The sequence below is a fragment of the Pipistrellus hanaki genome, assembly GCF_964339955.1.
Source record: "Pipistrellus hanaki genome assembly, chromosome: 1".
Taxonomy (NCBI): domain Eukaryota; kingdom Metazoa; phylum Chordata; class Mammalia; order Chiroptera; family Vespertilionidae; genus Pipistrellus; species Pipistrellus hanaki.
In genome coordinates, this window is record NC_140503.1 from 172,028,053 (window position 1) to 172,049,854 (window position 21,802).

General features: G+C 35.1%; 1 protein-coding gene across 1 annotated transcript in view; it reads left to right on the forward strand.

Moving 5' to 3' along the window:
- Positions 1-11,875, forward strand: part of CENPC (centromere protein C) — a 52,807-nt gene extending 40,932 nt beyond the window's left edge. Inside the window, exons 16-19 of the mRNA XM_084889916.1 lie at positions 5,238-5,333; positions 7,154-7,308; positions 10,476-10,566; positions 11,663-11,875. Coding sequence (XP_084746042.1) covers positions 5,238-5,333; positions 7,154-7,308; positions 10,476-10,566; positions 11,663-11,733 — 413 coding nt within the window. The 3' untranslated portion in view covers positions 11,734-11,875. The remainder of the gene's footprint in view (positions 1-5,237; positions 5,334-7,153; positions 7,309-10,475; positions 10,567-11,662) is intronic.
- The last annotated feature ends 9,927 nt before the right edge of the window (positions 11,876-21,802 follow it).

Genomic DNA, 21,802 nt, shown 5'->3' on the forward strand with positions numbered 1-21,802 from the left:
TTACATTATTTTATAAAAGTGCTTTGAAAAGTAACTTTTTTCTAATTTTGAAATTACCTATGAAAACTTCAGGTATTAGGGTAAATTACTTTTTATTGAGTTTTATAGAGGAAGGAAGGGAGAGAGAGAAACATCAGTGTCAGAGTGAAACATCAACTGGCTGCCTCCCACATGTCCCCTACTGGTGATTGATCCTGCAAGTCAGGCAATGTGCTGTGATTGGGAATCGAGCTTGCAACCTTTCTATGCACAGGAAGACACCCAAACATTGAACCACAGTGGCAGGGCGGGTAATTCGCTTTTTAATGTCTTCTATTCTCCCACCCCCAATTTTAAAAGTAAATTGATTTAATTTTTAGATTCTTTAATGTATTTTTCAATTACAGTTGACGTTCAGTATTATATTGATTTTAGGTCAACACATATAGTGGTTAGATATTTTTATAACTTAGGAAGTGATCCCCTGATAAGCCTAGTAATCTCCTGGGACCATATATAATTATTACAATCTTATTGACTATATTCCCTATGTTGTACAGTACTTTACATCCTTTGGCTCTTTTATAACTATCAATTTGTACTTCTTAATTCCTTTATCTTTTTTACCCAGCCCCCCACTGACACTACCCCCACCCCACCAAATCTGGCAACAATCAGTTAGTGCTCTGTATCTGTGTCTATTTTTGTTGTTCATTTGTTTTTGTTTTTAATTTTTTTTTCTTTATTGATTAATGTATTACATATGTGTCCTTACTTTTCCTTCCTACTACCCCTCCCCCCACTCATGCCCTTACCCCCCACGTCTGTGTCCATTGGTTAGGCTTATATGCATGCATACAAGTCCTTTACTTGATCTCTCCCTCTTACCCCCACCCTCTCCTACCTTCCTTCTGTGGTTTTACGGTCTGATTCATGCTTCTCTATCTCTGGATCTGTTTTTATTGATAAGTTTATGTTGTTCATTATATTCCACAAATGAGTGAGATTCTACAAATAAATGAAATCATATGGTATTTGTCCTTATCTAACTAATTTCACTTAGCATAATACCCTCTAGGTCCATTCATGGTTGTCACAAATGGTGAGATTTAATTCTTTTTTATGGCCAATTGATATTTTATTGTATACAGTAGGTCCTCGGGTTACATTTGAGATCAGTGTAATGTGATTTTTGCCACAAGTCGGAACCCACCTACATAAGCACATATGTCACTCACATGGAGTACATACACAGCAGTAATGAAGTGAAACAACAAAATAAAATTAAAAGAAAGATAACAATTCCTGACCTTTACTTATAGTAAATAAATAATAATAAAAAATAAAGCACATATGTATATATGTCAAAATGATGAAACTTTTTTTTTTTAATAAATAAATGGGAAATGGTGACATAACCACAAAATGATATATGTCGAGTCCGACGTAACCCGAGGACTACTTGTATATGTATCACAATTTATCTATTGGTCTATCTATGGACACTTAGGTTACTTTCATATCTTGGCTAGTATAAGTAATACTGCAATACCATAGAGGTACACACAGCTTTTCGATTTAGTGTTTTAGATTTCTTTGGGTAAATACTCAGAAGTGAAATTTCTGGATCATAAGTTAGTTTTTTGTGTGTTTTTTTGAAGAACTTGCATACTGTGTATTGTTTCATATAGTGACTGCACCAATTTGCATTTCAATAATGCACTAAAGTTCTCTTTTTTCCACATTCTTGCCAGTACTTCCTGTTTATTGTTATTGATGATAGCCATTCTGACAGGAGCGGGGTGGTATCTCGTTGTGGTTTAATATAATTAATTAGTCAATTAGTTTGATTTTTAGAATACATTTATTAAAGGTGGGGACAGTAAAACAAGGAAAAACCTAGAATAAAAGGAGCAACAGGCGATTAGGCAAGGCTGCTCTGGCTCTCTAGAAACATTATGGGGGAAAAGTTAGCCAAGATGGGGCTGCTGTAAGCTCACTGAAAAGTCAGAAAAAGGGGGCCAATTGTTCCCATGGTTCTAAGTCTTTAAGAGAAAGAACATTTACTTGGAAAGATATGCTTCATTGTGATTTTAATTTGCATTTCTTTGATGATTAGTGATATTGATCCTTTTTCATGTCTGTTGGTCAGCTATGTTTTCTTTGGAGAAATGTCTATTAAGATTCTCTGGCCATTTTCAAATTAGATTTCTTGGTTTTTGCTAAGTTGTATGAGTTCTTTCTAAATTTTGGGTGTTAAGCCATTATTGGAAGTATCACGGGCTGATTTCTTCTTCTATTCAGTAAGTTGTCTTTTTGTTTGGTTCAGTGGTTTCCTTGGTTGTGTAAAAACTTTAGTTTCATGTAATCCCATTGGATTGTTTTTTGTTTGGTTATTGAGGAGACGTATACAAAAAGTTGTTACTTAGGGTGAAGTATAAGATTTTACTGCCTATGTTTGCTAATATGAGTTTTATTTTATTTTTAAAATTTTTATTGTTGAAAGTATTATATATGTTCTCTTTTTCTAGGAGTTTTATTATTTTGTGTTTTGCATTTTCATCTTATAGGCAACATATGTATGGGTCTTATTTTCTTATCCATTTAACCACCTATGTCTTTTGATTAGAGCATCTAATTTAATTTAATTATTGATAGGTATGTAGTTATTGCCATTTTATTAATTGTTTTCTGATTATTTTTGTAGTTTCTGTTCCTTTCTTATTCTCTTACTCTCTTGTATGTTGATGACTTTCTAGAGTTTTATTTGTTTGGATTTTTTTTTTAAATTTCTTATGTCTCTTGTGAATATTTGGATTGTGGTTACCATGTGTTTCATGTATATACTAAGCTATGTTTATAGCAGTCTTTAAATTGATGGTTGCTTAAATTTGAACATATCCTAAGAATCACCACTATTTTTAATCGCCCCTTCTATGTTTATGTCATTATTTTTACTTCTTTTTTGTGTGTGTTTGTGTGTATTCCTCAATTTACTATTGTACATGATCTTCCAGCTTTTGCCTTTTAACCTTTGTACTGGCTTTATAGTTGGTTGATTCATTGCTTTTATTATGTTTTTGTTAAGTGAGAATTTTTCTATTTTCTACTTTTATTTATTACTCGAGGCCTGGTGCACAAAATTCATGCACTGTGGGGGTGTCCCTTAGCCCAGCCTGCACCCTATTCAATCTGGGACCCCTCGGGGGATGTCTGAATGCCGGTTTAGAACTGCTGGCTCCCAACTGCTCACCTGCCTGCCAGCCTGGTCATCCCCTAACCACTCCTCTGCCAGCCTGAGTTTTGTCCTGTTATTTCATTTAGGGCATGTTTCTTTGTCTCTTCATTCTGTCTGGCTCCCGTTGTTTTTCCCTTTACATATTAGGTAAATCCTTTAAGTCTCCTAGTCTTGGCTGGGTGGCATTATGTAGTAGGAATTCTGTGGTACCTAGTGGAACAATCTCTCTGGTCACCTTAGTTGGTGTGTCCCTTGTGTATGTTGTATGTGCCTTTATGTTGAGCCTACATTGCTCTTGGCTCATCAGTAGGTAGGATTGACTCTGGCTGACTGGCTGTGTGGAATGGCCTTAACTATACCTGACAAAGTGTTATATAGGGTCTGGCCCCACAAAGTGGGATTCACTGTAGCAGGACTGTGGTGCCTAATGAATTCACCCTTTGGGTGTGTTGTTTATAGAACTAATTGTAAGGTGCTCTGCTACTGTCTGAAGCCAGACACTGTGTGTGTTAGTTCTGGAGCCTCTTGGGAGGTGCTGTGGTGCAGGCCCAGGTCAGTCGTTACTGTGTCCTGTCTGGACCATCTGGTAAGAGCTACAGTGTGATCTGTGATTGATAGTTGCTTGTGCTGAACTTGGAGGCACCAGGGAAAAGCTATGCTGCAAACTGAGGCCAGCTGTCACTATTGCAGAGCATACCAAGGCCAGCCACTACTTACCTGTGGTTGTGGATCTTTGAAAGATTTTAGGGCAGTCCCCAGCACTGACTAAGGCAAGTTACTTGCGTGGAACACCCCTGAAAGAGGTTTAGACCAGGTGCAGGAGTTAGGTGGGGTAGGTCCTCAGGGAATCACAGGGGGGCATGGGGTGAGTGTTGTTAGCCAGGAGACTCAGACTTGGCATCCACCTGCTCCTGTAGGCTTTGCATGGGGAGGGCTCAACAAAGGAACAATGGCACTTTTTTCCAGAGAGAGTTGCCCCTTCAACCTTTGCCCTGAAGCTTGACAATTCATTTTCTCCTCTAATGTCCCAAGGACTTTTTGAGTTGCTGTCCTGACTCAATCTTAGGGTAAATGTTTGTGAATGAGTGAGTCTATGCTTGGGTTTGCATGGGTCTCCAGTAGCTCTCTGTCTCATTCAGACAGAATCCCCACTGAAGTTCACAGATATTGTGGGGACTCATTTTTCCCAGCACTGGTACTCTAGAGCAGTGGTCACCAACCTTTCAGACCCCACGGAGCACCAGTGGTCCAGGAACCACCAACTGGCGACCGCTGGTCTAGAGTGGCAGGCCTAGTGTGGTCTGGGTCCCTCACTCTCAGGGGCATCTCCACAGCTAAGATAAATCTCCTCATTTTTAACACCACAAGTAGATACAGGAGCATCCTGTCGCATGTCTTCACTCCTACCAGTCTCCATGTGGCTTCTTTTTATGTCCTTAGTTATAGGAATTTCTGTTCAGCTTGTCTTCAGGTGATCCTCCCAGGTGGTGGTTCCATAATTTTGTAATTTTGCTGTGGGTATGAGAGGTGGAGAACACAAGGCTTATCTACTCTGCCATCTTGATGGGTAGTCCAAACTAATTTTAGTCTTAAAAATAAAAATCATTAATAGCATAGTGTAAAACATTTCCACATTAGTAAATAGCCCTGTCAAATGAAGCTTACCTTTTTCATATGGTTAAAATAGACTTCTTGATGAATTTTTTCTAAAATGTATTGCATACTTCCTGCTATCTTAGAGAACATGCAAAACCATTTAACTTCTTGATGCAAAAGCTGAAGAGTTGTCACGTTTCAACAGGCCTACAGAAAATAAGAAATTTAGGATGTTTGCTTCTATATTAAATCATTGTTTTGGAGTTATTGTGAATCAGAATGTTCATTTATAAGTAGGAAGAGATTGTTATGCCTCTGGCAATTCTTCTTCTGTCCAAAGCTTTATTTCATATTAGACTTTTTTTAAAAAATTGAAAATAATTTTAACTAAGTAATTTATATTTCAATTGTATTTCTTTTTCAGAGAAAGAATTAGTCATAGATCTGAATATACCTCTGGGAGATCCTTTGCAGCCAACGAGGGTAAGGGATCCAGAAACAAGAAAGATGATTCTCATGGGTAAGATCAGGAATGATATTGAACATGCTTAATTTAATAGCTAAGAAGTACAAACTGCTGGCTTGATGACCTGCCTACTTTCTCTTCCTCTTCCTAGTTCTTTCTGAGCCAAAGTCCAGTAGAGGGCCTAATTCCAATGAACAGCCATATGAGGAATATTGTGGGGAGCATTGACAGCAAACAACTTTCAGGGGGCATATAGCACCATGCATTTATCCTCTGGGATTTAAGTGCTACCATCAGGACTGTTGGCTTCCCCAGTAGGAAAACCAGGCATTCTTTGACGTGGGGACGAGGATTGTTTTGGGGGAACAGTAGCAAGTTAGTTGGCAGACACTAGGATACACTCTTACTATGAGACCAGAAAGGAATTGTGGGCAGGATTTAGATAGTCTTCTTGGCAGTGAGATTCCAGTAGTGATACCTGGGACGTGAAACCTTTGAGAGGATGACTAGCAAGTGCATCAATCAGCCAAACAGATGCCACTTAACCTTAGGGTTGACACAAGGCAGAAACCTGCTGCTGTATTGAATAGGCATTAAACAGTGTCTTGGATGGCCATTGGAGGTCCCAAGGAATGTGTGTAATGTGGTGGGAGTAAATAGGAGACACTAGGTATTTACCAACCAGGAAATATTAAATGTTTAAACAACTGTTATGACTGTTTTAGTGAGTACCAAGGACAATTTATCCTAAGTCATAAAACAAATAGGTCCAACTAGAGAAGTTCTAAGATGTTCACATTTAAAAACATTGCTGTACTGCACCAGGTTAGAAAAGTTGTGACTATTGTTAGGAGTTCATCATATTTTATGTTTCTTGAGTCTGTTTATTTTCTATATTCTATGTATTTTCTATTTTTAATATGAAATATAGAAAACATTCCAAAATATCCAAGGAAACAGTCAAAAGCTGATGATAGAAGAATGTATTTATTATTGAACTGTAAAATTTTATGAGTAAAAAGAAATTCAAAAGGGAAATAATAATTTGTAAGAAACAGTTAGTAACTCCAGTTACTTAGAGCCTTTACCTGATAAATAAAAATCTTATTTAATAATCAGTTAAGCAATTGCAAAGGACTCTATTGGCATGGTAATGGTACATTTGTATTGTGGGCTATGTTAAACTTTAAAATGTGTGGAAATTTTTCTTTGTCTACTTTTGTTTTTCATTTGAGCTATAATAACACTGCCATTATTATTATTATAATTAAAAGTTAAGACTTTCATGTTTACTTTGTGCCAGAGCTGTAAATACTTTACACAAATTGACTCATTTGATATTTAACATAGATGAGCTATTATTATTTTATAGAAAAGGCAATGCAAGCACAGAGAAAGGATAAGTAACTTGGCTAAGGTTATACAGCTTGTAAGACAGAATTTGACATCTTGCATTCTAGCACCTGAGTCAATGATCCTTATTTCATTTCTTTTGTCTTTCTAAGGCAGGTTTATTTTATTTTTTATATACTTATTTATTGATTTCAGAGAGAGAGAGAGAGAGAGAGAGAGAGAGAGAGAGAGAGAGAGAGAGAGAGAAATATCAATGATGAGAGAGAATCATTGATTGGCTGCCTCCTGCACACCCGCAACTGGGGGCAGGCGGGATCCAGCCTCCAACCTGGGTATGTGCTGGAATAAATCTGGTACCCTTTAGTTCTCAAGTTGACACTGTATCTACTGAGCCAAATCTGCGAAGGCCCTAAGGCAGGTATATATCTAGAAATGAGTATTGTAATTATGTGTATATATGTTATATTGTTGAGCAATGTCTTTGCTGTTGCTTTATACTTATATTATAATTTTTCCCTTAGAGCTTTTAAGGCCACGAGATACATACACATTTTCAGTTGAGCAGGATGAGTTGAGAGTGTTTAAAACATTGGATACACCCCTTTTTTCTACTGGAAAATTGATATTAGGGCCACAGCAAGAAAAGGGAAAGCAGCATGTTGGCCTGGATACATTGGTGAGTATATTTCTCCATATATTTTTGCTTTTGGTACATTTCTATTTTATTGGATATGAGGCATTAAAAATGCTATTTCCTTATAGTGCCCAGATAATTTTTTTGTTTTGTTTTGTTATATCTGTTTCGAGTTAATCTACCAACGGTTATTTAAAAGTTCATTTTTAGTGTATAGCAGTGTACCCTTGAAATTCAGAAGTTTTAGGAATAGTTATTACTTGAGTGAATCTTAGAATATTGGTTTGCACAGAAATTATTAGGATTTTAGTCTTGGAGGTGGTTATTAAGATTTAGTCTAAATCTCACTTCTTTAATCATGCAGTTTAGCAGTAAAGATTAAAAAACTTCTTCCAAATGATGTAAGTAGTTAGCAGCAGATTGAAAATTGGGAGCTAGTATATATGATATTTCTGCATTTTGAGTTTGAAAATTATAGAATTTTAAAATCCCTTTTAAGTTTTAAGAACGTTTAATATTATACCAGCATTTAAAAAATGTTACATCTAAGACACAATTTTCAGAAGTAACATTTCAGGAATCTATGAAATCATGAGTTACTGGGGGTAGTGCATTCAAAATAGTTCTTTTTGCTGAAAAAAAAAAAAAAAAAGAAAAAAGAAAAAAGCAGCAAACTGAAAAGAAATAAGAGCAGCTGGACCCTGAGTTTATATTAACAATGAAAGGCAAATTGAGACAAAGAAAGAAAAAGGTACACATGAGAGTGAAAGAATAATTTATTACTACATCCGTGTAACTAGAATTCAGATGTAACATATTTTAAATTTTAAGCCAATCTTAAAATGTGATCGATCTCCCGAGTGTTTTAACTAAAGCAGTAAAAAGACCACATTTTACTAATTGAAGTAATAGATGATTCCTGTATAATCATTAAGGAACAATGAATGAGGATGAAGCTTCATCATTGATCTAAAAGCAGTTGCCTATTAAACTGTAATGCCTTTATTATACAAAAGGGAATTTGAATAGTAAGTACTTGAAAGTATCTAACATGGCTAATATTCATGGGCAGTAGAGGTTAAAAAACTTCTTCCAAATGATGTAAATAGTTAGCAGCAGACTGAAAATTGGGAGCTAGTATATATGATATTTTTGCATTTTGAATTTGAAAATTATAGAATTTTAAAAACACAGGATACTTTATAATTACTGAATTAGTAGAAATTATTGGAAAAACATTTGTACCCACTGACCTGTGACTCACAGGTCAGAAAATTTTTCTTAGGAAAATAAATGAAAAGTTGGGGAAGCTGGGCATATGTAATTAATTCACAGTAACATTGACAGCAATTGCAGTAATTAAAAACCATTGAATTGTTCTGCAGGAAGAAAATTATTATATTTACATTTTGACTTAGTAATGAGATAAACCATTATCCTATATAATCAAAGCCTAATATGCTAAATGTCTGATCATTGGTTCGACCATTCGACCAGTTGCTATAATGTGCAGTGATTACTAGGGGGCAGATGGTCCGACCGGTAGGTTATCTTGTTGCTGGCTTGGGACTTGGGCGAAGCAGGCCAGACATGCCCTGGAACCCTCCCATGTTCCCTCCCTGGCCTGGATTGTGCACCAGAGGGATTCCTCTCGTAACCCAGAACCCCTCAGGGAATGTCAGAGAGCCGTTTCAACCTGATCCCCACAGGGCAGGCCGAGGGACCCCGCTGGTGCATAGTATGATAATAGTTATTTTGCACTTACATGTTCCGGGTACTGTACAGAGCATTTTAATATGAGTTTGTTATATATATATGGCTATTCCTATATATTAGGAATAGCCATACAAGCAGACCTTCGAGATAAACATTTAAGCAAACTGTGCAAGGTAAAATATTCTCTTTATTTTATTTCTGGCTACAGTTTAGAAATGAAATGACAGAAACTAGAAGAAACTGTAGAAAGATAGTATGTTTTATTAGTTGATTAAGTTGATTTTTTTCCTAAATATCGCTTTTAACTTTTTATAATGAAAATTAGATCTTTTTATTTTTAATAAAAAGGGGAATAATTTTACATTTTTAAAACATGAAGCACACTTTTAAATATAGGGTTTTTGTTTGTTTTTTATCTTCACCCCAGGACATGTTTATTAATTTTGGGGGAGAGAGAGAGATAGACATCGATCAGTTGTCTTCTGCATATGCCGCAACAGGGATTGAACCCGCAACCAAAATGTGTCCTGACTGGGAATCGAACCCACAACCTTTTGGTGTACAGGACAATGCTCCAATCACCTGAGCTAGCCATCCAAGATCTAAATATAGGTTTTTGAGAAACAAAAGAGGGATAAGATGGAGAAATAGCAAAGGTCATTAACTCTTCCTTCAAACTTAGTGCTAGAGAATCTGTTTGATAGAGAGGGAAGCAATCATATATTTCTTAAAATTAATTTACATAAGAACTAACAAATTATGGTAGCTTTCCCAGAAGACAAAAAGTAAAAAGTAGAAAAATATAGAAGTAAGTGATGTGTGAAGAACAGAAATAAAGCAGGAGAAGAGAGAAAATAACCAAATGAGCAAAGTGTAGAAATATTTGAAAGCTAGGCAATAAATGTTCCCAAATATAAAAACAAAAACAAAAAAGCAACAGTAACTCACTTAGAGGATCCAGTTTCTTTGAGAAATGTCTGATTCCAGGCCTTTGGCTGAACTTGGAATATTTTTATCAGACCTGGTAGCGAACTTTCAAAGACCTTGATGATTGAATCATAAGGTCTCAGGATCTAACTTGAAGATGTTTTCATTGAAGAAAGATATGAAACCTTGAATACTGACCACATCAAAATTACAACTAAACTACAGAATAGCCACCATTCAAAACTAGAGAATTAAAGAAGCCACATTGAGACTGGTAGGAAGAGTGGAGACAGCAAACTGCTGGTCTGGTCCCACACCCACGTGTGGCAGATAAAAATTGGGTGGTAAGGATTTATGCTATTAGATAGGGCCCATCTAGATAATCCAGGATAATCCTTCCATTTTGAGGTCCCTTTTGCTATATTATTCCATGACAAATTATAGAGATTATAGCACATGGACATATTTCAAAGGCAGTTATTCTGTCGACCACATTTCTTATGTTTCTTTGGAGTATAGTTGTGATGGTTCAATTTGAAATGAGATTTTAATTTTGAATTTTACAGGTTTTTTATGTTAACTTTGGTGACCTTTTATGTACCTTACATGAAACATCTTATATAATAACAACTGGAGATTCATTCTATGTTCCTTCAGGTAAGAGTAATTGAAGACATTTTCTTTCACATGGTTAAATATTTATGAAGTTGCTCATGAGCACATAAGAATGTAGTATGGTCAAAATGAAGTGTGATGTGACTGATGCCAAAGAAGTTTGATAAATATTTTCTTTGCATTTTGTACATTAGTGTTTCAATACATGAAAATTGAATGAGTTGGTGTCTTTATTACTGAATATGAAAAACTGTTGTATCCAGGTTGGAGGGAAAATTATTTCCCTTGTGTTGTCTCTAAGACACTATGTAGTCAAACAATTTTTAGCAGCTTATTTTAAACATATAGAATAGTATATTCATCAGTTAGTGAAGAACACAAGTCTTTGGAAATAGGAATTTTAATTTGTTCATTCATTCATTTGACAAATGTTATTGAAAGTCTCTTAAGCTTTGCTCTAAGAATGTTTGATATATAACAAAACGCAAAAATTCCTGCCCTCATCAAGCTTACATTCTAATGAAAGAAGACAGCAATAGTAGTTATGTTTATATAGTCTTTTATGTATGTCAGCACTGTTATGAATACTATATTTACTAACTTAAGTTCATCTTAGTATGTATCAATTTCTAATATATAGAAAGTCACAGTATGGTACTCAATGCTATGATTCTGCCTTTGTTTGCTGTTAATCTGTATCTTATTTTAGCTATTATTTATTACCTAATTTATTTAAGAGTAGCATTTGCCCTTTTAGATTTTATTTTACTAAACATTTTACCTTTTTTAGTTACCTATTTATACATATGTCTAGTTTAAAGGAACCCATAGCAGTTCCCGAACCCTAATAACCATTGAGCTCAGAGAGATTTTATTTTCTTGCATCCTTGTCTAATTTATTTTTATTTTACTATCAAAGTGATGTGAAATTTACATCCTTTTAAGCCTTATGTGGATTACAGGGGGTAGTTAACTCTTGGATTTTTCAATTAATGGAGTTAAGTAAGAGGTACTTTGGGTTAGATGAATTGATTTTGGGTACCATATATTTTAACTGTCTTAGTCATGGCCAAACATTTAATCAAAAGAAATGATCTGATGGGAGTAAGTTTTAATTTTATTTTCTTATCACTTCTAGGTAATTATTACAACATCAAAAATCTTCTGAATGAGGAAAGTGTTCTTCTGTTTACTCAGATAAAAAGATGAAAGATGAAGCAAAATTTAAATACGTGTATATATATTATATGCATACATGCATTCACATATATAATAGTTTATGTAGTTTGGACATTTGATTTGTAATTACTTGTGATATTTTTAAATAAAAATTTTATTAGTTTTGTGTGTACTTGTACCTGGTAAATATTTCAAACTCCTATATGTATCTTCTAATTTCTCTATGAATATACACAAAGCCTATAATGATGCCCATATTCTTAGTATTTTTATACCATAAGAAAAATGCCACAATCACTATTCCCATAGCGAAATATAGGGCATTCTTCATCAGAAGAGATCTGATTAACGTGTCCATTCAATTAAAAATATTTTCTAAATATGAATTTTAAGTTACTAATCAAAATAATCCAATAATAGAGAACTGTGGTAAGTGGTACATCTGTATTACTTTCCTAGGGTTGTTGTGACAAAATAGTACAAACCTAATGGCTTAAAACAAAATATTATTGTCTCACAGTTTAGGCGGCTAGAAGTCTGAAATCATGCTCTCTCAAACTTGTAGGTTTCACAATAATGCTTCTGCCTAGAACCTATCTTCCTATTAATAGGAGTATCAGTGTGGCGGTCATTACAGAATGACTCAGGCTTTCTTACTATGCGTTAAAGATGATGTAGAAAACTGAAGAGATTTAGGGGGGAAATGGTTAAATGTCAGAAACAAGTTGCTAGCAACTATTTCTGAATTTATTTTAAGAAACTCTTAAAAAAACACACAACTCATACTTATCCCAAAATATTAGTTTCATTTGTCAGAATTACAATTCAACAGAAGTATGCTTTAACTTGCTTTAAAAAAAAGAAAAAAAATCAGTGTAAATGTATCACTTTTCATATGAAGCTTGCTCTGGGATTATATTTCTTAGTGTCTCCATAAGAAGTTTAAGAGTTTGATATGTGAATAAATTTTTATTACTAGAGAAACTGGTATACTTGCTTTCCAAGTCAAGAGTTATATAACTAGATGTGTTTCCATGTTTACCTAGAGTGGTGAAAATTTGGACCATCACCTGTAATGGCTCAATTATTTTTTTTGAAGGGGAGCATTTATTTTATTGATATAATTTACATGTAGTAAAATATATAGACCTTAATTACAGTTTAATGCGTTTTTGATGAGGACATCTCACACCTAAGTAACCCACAAATTCTTGAAATTCAAGGTAGCTCCTCTTTTAAGTCAGTTCCTGCCTACCCCAGTTTCACTTCTTGTGGCACTATTCTATTTATCTCTGTAGGTAGGTTTCACTTGTTCTAGAACTTTATATAAATGAACTCATAATATATTCTTTCATTCATTCAGCAAATATCTAAGATTCATTCACTGTGGTGTCTATATCAGTCATTTATGTTTTATTGCTGAATGGAATTCCATATGAATATACCACTTTTTTTCTTCTTGATGGACATTTGGACATTGTTTCCTGTTTTGAACTAATAATGATTAAAGCTGCTGTGGATATTCTTGCTAAGTTATTTAATGGACATAGTTTTTGTTTCTCTTGGATTTATATCTACAGTGAAATTGCTAGGTTAAAGTGTATGTGTATAGTTAATGTTATGAGAAACTGCCAAACACCTTTCCAGAGTGACTGTTTCACTTTTACACTCCTACTAGCAAATTATGTGAACTGCCATTATCTTTGCCAATATTTGGTGTTATCAGTCTTTAATTTTAGCCATTCCAGTGGCTTTTAAAAGATATCTCTTTAGGAAGATACAAGTTCTTGTTTTTAAATCCTTACCCAATGATACATTTTTATTAGTTTTAAAGAGAGAGAAATATCAATGTGAGAGAAAAACATGGATCGGTTGTCTCCCGTATATGCCCCGACCAGGGATTGAACCTGCAACCTAGGTATGTTCCATTACCAGCATAGAACCCACAACCCTTCAGTGCACGGGAGGATGCACCAACCAACTGAGCGACACCATCCAGGGCAGGAAGCTACAAGTTCTATGTTTGTTTTATTTTTTATGATCCATCTCAGTATTTTTTGTATTATGTCAGTTAGGGGTCAAAGGCAAATTTTTTTCCTGTATGGATACCCAGTTATCATTGTTGAAAAGTTATCCAAATGCTGTATGTCTTCTAATTTTGCTTCAGAGTTTCTAGATAATTTTGGCTATTATATCCTCTTCAACAAATACTGTATCTTTCCATTTATTTAGATCCTAATTTCTTTTGATTATTTTATAGTTTCAAAGTAGAGATTAGAGTTGCTAATTAAAAAAAAAATTATTGCTAGGCATTGCAATGTTTGGTGCTATTCTTCTAATTTTCTTTTTCAAGTTTTGTTGCTAACATACAGAGTACAGTTGATTTTTACAGTCAGTCATGTGCCACATAATGATGCTTTGGTCAACAATGAACTGCATATATGATGGTGATCTCATTTATATATATAAAAGCCTAAGCAACTGAACAACTGAATGACTGAATGTCCAGTCAGCTGGTTGCTATGACACACACTGACCACCAGGGGTAGACGCTCAATGCAGGAGCTGCCCCCTGGTGGTCATTGTTCTCCCACAGCCAACTTCCCATGGCTGGTCAACCTCCCTTGGCCCCTCTTCTCGGCTCGCTGCCCCCCCCCCACCCCCCCCAATTGGCCTCAACCATTGGCCAGGCCGAAGGACCCCACGCATGCACTAATTCGTGCACTGGGCCTCTAGTAAGATTATAATGGAACCGAAATTTCCCATCAACGAGTGATTATGTAGCATTCTTAGCGTAATGCAACACATTATTCATGTGTTTGTGATGATGGTGTTAACCTACTGTATTGCCAGTCGTATAAAAGTATAGCAATTACAGTACGTAATACGTTATAATAAATGGCCATGTTACTGGTTTATGTATTTACTTTTTATCATTTTAGATTTTACTTATAAAAAAGTTTGCTGTAAAACTGTTATGGTGTGTTACATGGGTAGAGGCTTCATCTCCTTTGCCATGTCTCGAGTGCATCATTTTCTCTTGTGCTTGATCTAATTTCATGCTGTTTTGTACAGTAACGTGCTGTATAGGCTTGTAGCCTTGGAGCAATGTAGCCTAGGAGTGTGGTTGGCTATGCCATCTAGGTTTGTGTAAGTGTACTCTATGATGTTCATACAATGATGAAATCACCTAGTGACGCCTCTCTCCATCAAATGCTGAATTACTATTAAGTTTATTTTCTGTGACTATGCTAAATTCAGTCACTAGTTTTGTTTTTCAAAGATTGCTTAGGATTTTCTATGAATGTGTTCTATATTTACCATCACATCTATAGGTAAAGAGTTTTGACTTCATTTCAATCTTTGTAATTTATATTTCTTTTTCTTAACTTACTGTACTGGACCTCCAGCAAAGTATTGGCTAGAAAAAACAGCCATGCTGTCTTGTGCCCAATCTTAATGGCATTCCACCCAAAAGTATAATATTGGCTATAAACTTTAAATAGATTTCTTTAAATTAGATTGAGGAAGTTTTTTGCATTTCTAGTTTGCTAAGATTTTTTAAAATCCAGGATCTATCAATATTGAAATGATTATATGATTTTCTCATTTGTAATATACCACTTGGTGAATTACATTTTTAAATTTTGATCTCCCCTTGCATTTGGGGGGTATAGCCCACTTGGATATGATGTACTATTTTGTTTAAATATTGTATTCAGTTTCTTCCTATTTTGTTAGGTTTTTTTTTTTTGTTTGTTTGTTTGTTTGTTTTTAATATGTGTAGGCCCTTAAGGGAATAGCAATCTGGTTTTTCTTTTTGTTATGACATTGTCAAGTGTTGATATCAAGGGCTACAAACATAAAATGAATTAGAAATGGTTTCTTTTGTAAGATCAGTAATATTTCCTTTGCAATTGTTAGAATTATCAGTAAAACTATCCAGGTCTTGATATTTTTATAGGAATATTTTAAATTATGACTTTTCTTCCTTAATAAGTATCAGAATATTCAGATTTCTGTCTCTAGTTCTGGTAAATTGTTTTTGAAGAATTTGCCTATGTCTACATGCATGTTCTACTTGATTTGCATATATTTGATAACATTTTCCCTCTTAATAGTTTGCTCTATTCTTGACTCAAATTGTCTTAAACTCAAATTGATATAAACATGCTTAGTACATCTAGAGCACAAATTATGCTAAATAAATTTTGAATTTCTTTATTAAATATTGTGACATTGGCTAATAGTATCATATAAGTTTCAGTTCTGGATTTCTGTGTTACAAGATCTGTATATTACACTGTGTGCCCACCACCCAAAGTGAAATCTTCCATCACCATATATTAGGCTGCCTTCCTTTCCCCACCCCCTTTTCTCTGGCAACCACCACACTGCTGTTTGTGTCCATGAGCTTCAGTTTTATATCCCACATGTGAGTGAAACATTCTTACCTTTTCCTGCTTGGCTTAGCATAATATTCTCAAGGTCCATCCATGTTATCAAAAATCTCAGTGTTTTGTCAGAAATTTACTTAAACTGTTCTTCTTTTAAAATGTATTTTATTGATTTTTTACAGAGAGGAAGAGAAAGGGATAGAGAGCCAGAAACATCGATGAGGGAGACTCATCAATCAGCTGCCTCCTGCACACCCCCCACTAGGGATGTGCCTGCAACCAATGTACATGCCCTTGACTGGAATCAAACCTGGGACCTTTCAGTCCGCAAGCCAATGCTCTATCCACTAAGCCAAACCTGTTTTGGCTACTTAAACTGTTCTTAATCACCACACACACAATACTGTCTCCTTAGTTCTGTGTATTTTATCATGGTTTTTACAATTTATGTTTATTGGTCAAAAATACACATGGTATAAAATTTGCCATTTAATAATTTTTAAGTGTACAATTTAGTAACATTAATTATACTCACGGTGTTGTGCAACCATCACTACTATTTCCAAAACATTTTCATCATCCCTAATAAGAACTTTGCATCTATTAAGCAATAACTTTCCACATTCACTTCTAGCCCCTGGTAGCCTTTAGTCTACTTTATGTTTCTATGAATTTGCCTATTCTAGGTGTTTCAGAAAACTAGAATCTTACAGTATTTGTCCTATGTCTATCTTATTTCACTTAGCATAATATTTTAGAGTTCATTCATGTGGCATGTATCAGAATTTCCTTCCTTTTTATTGTGATGTATATACCCCATTGTGTTTATCACTTCATCTGTTGATGGATGCTTAGGTTATTTCCATTGCTTTGTTATTGTGAATAATGTTGCTATGAACATTGTTGTACAGTATTTATTTGAATCCTCCTAGTTCTTTGGGGTATATTCATAAGAGTGGGATTGCTGGGTTATCTGGTAATTTTACATTTAACCCTTAGAAGAACCAGTAAGCTATTTTCCACTATAGATATACCATTTTATATTCCCACCAGCTATGCACTGGGGATCCAATCTGTCTATATCATTGTCAACATTTGTTTGTTTTTTGTATTTTATTGGTATTATAGCCATCCAAGTAGGTGCAAATTACTATCTTGTTTTTCTAGTTTTTGTATCAGAACAAAATATTGCAATTGGATAAGAAAGTTAAAATAACTTTTTGGTAACCAATGGAAGATTTGCATGTCTTGGTGAATTAATATTTTCAAAAGAGCCATGTATGATACAAAATCATGTATGAGTAAAAGGTTCATTCAAAGCATCAGAGAAGAATGGATTTTAACATTGGAGTTAAAAAAAAAACTCACTAATGTTTTTTCAGATGTAACATTGCAACTAACCTTTAAGACAGTAGCACTTACTAAGTTTTTTCATAGTATCAAAGAATATACACTACAATCTAAAAAGGCTATTAAAATACTCCCTTTTTTATATAGAAATTTGCAGTACTTTATTTTTTAAATTTAATTGTTTCCATCACTTTTTATTCTCTATGCCCTCTACCATTCCTCTCTTTTCCAACTGCATATCTATATGATCAGATTTTCTTCAGATATTTCAACCAAAACAACATATTACAATACACTGAATACAGAAGCCGTGATAAGACTTCAGCTAAGTGATACAGATGACTCAGCTAACCATCGCTAACTAGATAACTGATCCAGGTTAGGAATCCTAGTGTATTCTTGTAACAGTTTGAGACAAAGCAGGGCATTATTTAAGGATGGATGGATGTCCCTGCAATCCAATGTTCAGTTAGAATTTTAGTTGGAACATTATGGACCTGCTAATTTTAGTTTGGGGCTGTATTTTAGTTTCAAAGGTAGTGATTTTTTTTGGAGCAATAGAAACATGAGAATTTTTGTCTTATATGTGCTATGTAAATAAGACTGATGGAAATAAAAGTAAACCAGGGATTAGATCATTTAAAGTGTCCTGAACAGTGACAGTGATTCCTGATGCTGTGTCTTTCTCACCATTGCAGAGGGCTCTGCAGATGAGGGTAACTTTCAGGCTCTCACTTTGTCAGCAGTTTGAATGAAGTGAGGCAGGTGAAGGAAATGTTTATCTAAATATGAGAATGGAGAGTTAACATTTTTATCTCCAACTTAAATAGTCTGAATTGTATTGATGGCATATTCAGGGGCATCAGTTGTCCTTATAGAAACCAGGAATGATACACGTGTAGAGAATGTACCTTCTACGGAAGAATCCCAGAGAACTGCAAGTTTCAGCCTTCCTTTGGGAAGTCAGCTGCTCCTCTGATCGGCGTGTCTTATTCATTGACAGCTGTATGGGAAAACATTCTCCCTTTTAATCAAGACTGGATATTTGAGTAAATGGCATTTGGCGGCGGGGGGGGGGGGGGGGGGAATGACCAAATGCAGTCATCTGGTAGCTTTAAATACTATCCTGAGACAAACTAGAATTACACTCGTGAACAAATGAATGCATCTATACAGCTTTTATAGACATCTAACACACTGCAGTGTGGGAGTGAAACCACAAGATGGCAGGAGAAGGACTCTAATCTCCAAGGCTTTTCCTCCAAAGTAATGTATCCTACTTAACACCATCATTAATTCAATGGAAGGGTTAATAAATTAGCTAAAGGTAGGCATAATAGTCTAGTTTTCAAAAATATCTTAAACTTAATAATCTTCATTTCATTTGTGTTCAGGGAACATCAACGAATAGAATTTGTCTCGCCAAGAATAAATCCACATTTCTCTTTGGTTTAAGAATTAGATTTAACATTTAAAGTCAACTATCGTGAGTAGACACGGAGATGAAATATGCTAAAATCTCACTGAAAGTCAGATGAAGTTCATTGTTTTACAGTTTGGTCCTAAATTCTTGTTTAGGGAGGGGAAAGCAGAAAAGGGAGAACACTTTTCCACAGTGAATTTGGAAAAAGAAAATTCAGGGTATCTAGTTAGGTAACTTCCCACTTCACAGTACTTTGGAGGTAGCCCATTCTAATATGTGGAGGAGGGAAGGAGGAGGAGAGGTTTGACGGAAAGAAGGCTGAATTTATATAATAAAAGACAACCTCTCTGGTGTATTGCTATGGCTCTCTATATGTTATTTCTTTAAATCCTCCCCATGGTCCTTTGAGATGAGTAGTAACGTTACCGTCCTCATTTTATGGTGGAAGAAAGTGGTTAATTCACCGAAGTGCTAGAGTAGTAGAACCACATTTTCAACCCAGGTAATCTGAGTCCTTGCTTTATACTATTCTACTCTCTCACCCCTGAACCCAGTGTCATTTTTTTTTTTAAATTTGCATTTGAAAATACATTTCATGCATAGTATAAAATATAATAAATCATATTTGAACACAACCTAATATATAACATACACCTATTGGTAATAAAATTGACTAGCTTGCTTTTTTTTTTTATGTAGTTTATTCTTTTTACAAGATAGAACAAGTTAAAATCCAGGGAATCTAAGCTATTCTCTGGGCCATTTAATAACATTTTCCCAGGGGTAGGACCTTATTTTTTGAAATGGAAATGATGCTACATCTTAATAGTGGACTAGCTGCTTTGTGTACCTCCAGCAACAAACTTGTAAGCTTTCCCAAGTTTAAGGCTTTTGAATTGGTCTATGTGTACATGTGTGTAAATATGTGTTTCTTTGTGAACTTGGTCATACTGAGAAGGAAAGGAGACTCAACCTCCTTATAACAAGTAGTTATTTATATGAAATAGGAATCAAAGCTGCCTCCACTGTTGCTGGGGGCAGAGGAGGTGCTTGTGAATCTTAGTAGTTTGGTTGGTTTTAACCAATCTTAACTGAATAAATACATTATGTTGCTCTGATTGAAAATGGCAAATGTTGACTGAAGCTACAAATTAAAACTAGAAACTTATATTTAAAAAGCCACAAAAGTAAATAAGAGTGAATAGTATTTAAATTAGTTATACCTCAAATGATATATTTTGCAAGTTGGTGGTATTTATAATTTTGGAGTTATTAAAGCTTAAAATTACACTAAGACTTTTGGGATATCTATCTATCTATCTATCTATCTGGAGACATTGAGGAAATCACGGTCTTGAAGCAAAAATTCCACTGGTGCCACCTGCCTACACCACCCTCTGTGCCTCCTTGTTGTATCGGCCTTTCCCTCATATTTTGTGAAGACTTTGACTCCTGCTGATGGTGTTTTCTCTCTGCTGCCTTTGACCATTCAGTGCTCATTGGACGGTTTAGCCAACACTTAGCCTTGCGGTACTGCTACCCCTGTGTGATTTACTTTTATCCACTCTTGTGTCATTGTCATCATCTGGATTCTGTTATCTATTATCCTTCTGGGCCTCTCACTTCCTTATTTACAGTTAACTTTTTCTCTCACCTCGTAATCTCTTGCCTTTTTGTTTTTTTCTAGGTCTAGGTTTTACTTTTTTCTTATCAGGCTACAACCTATATAATGTCTTATTCTCTTACCAGGACCTTCTCATTTTTCCACCAAACTGCAAATCTCATAGGACTTGGGATCAATGTTTAAGTAAATTCCTTATTCTGCCTTGACTCCCCTGCCCTCAGCACTTTTGTCATCCTTCCTCAGCATCCTACAATACCTTATTTCATCCAGAACAATGTTTTCAACCCATATTTTATAGATTCGGAACCTGGGGCTCAGTGATGTTAAAAACTTGCTCATAGAGCCCTGGCTAGAAACTGGTAGAGCCAAGTCAGGTTTTCTAACTCTGAGTTCAGTGATTTTCCTCCTTAGAAGGTTTCAAAGAATTTCAGGAAAATAATAGGCATGTTCTTACATATGTGAATTCCTTTTGTTCTGAAATTAAATTTTATTGTTTTGCTTTTTGGTAATAGAAAATTGCATGGCCTTACATTTCATACCAGCAGGTGGTGCTCTGAACCTATCTAAATAGCTTAAAATCAATTTCTGACTAATAGTGAAAATTCAACTTTATTAAAGAAAAAGACTTGACCACCATTTAATTTATAGTACCTCTCAGCTGTCACATGTAGCTTCTGTGAAGGTGACTCAGAATAAGGATTGGAATCAAGGTTCTGGAGGGAGAATTTGAATATTTGGTCTCATTTGGGAAGTACATGCATAAGCTTGCCACAAGCTACCATATTATTTTGTGCAGGGAATTTTAGTCCCAAGTTTATATGACATAAGGAGGTCTTTGATGATCTCAAAAGGTGTCATAAAAATCTTATAAGATGATGATAATTCTAAGTACAAACATAGATTTTAATGCTCTTAGGAAGGAGAGGAAGCAGCAACTTAGATACATGATAGATTTAAGAATCACTCCCTTTCCTATCTAAAATATCCCCATCATTGGTTTGTGAAAGTGCTCAAAAATATATACCGGTATTTCCTTTCTCTTATAGGTAAGACTTTGAAGGACCCAGTGCACTGCAAATGTGTTATCTAGAGAGTCTAATCCATTACATCATTCATACTTAGCAATACCACCACAGCAGCAATTAGATTAGCTTCGTTGTCAAATCACCTGGTAGTGATTTGGATGCAAAGGACAGAAGCAAGAAAATCAGATGAAGGGGAGGATTAACAAAGATCGATAGCTTGGAGTGAGGATGTCTAGTGCCCTGAAAAGATTGCTTGTGGTAATTTTGTCCAGTTTTATAT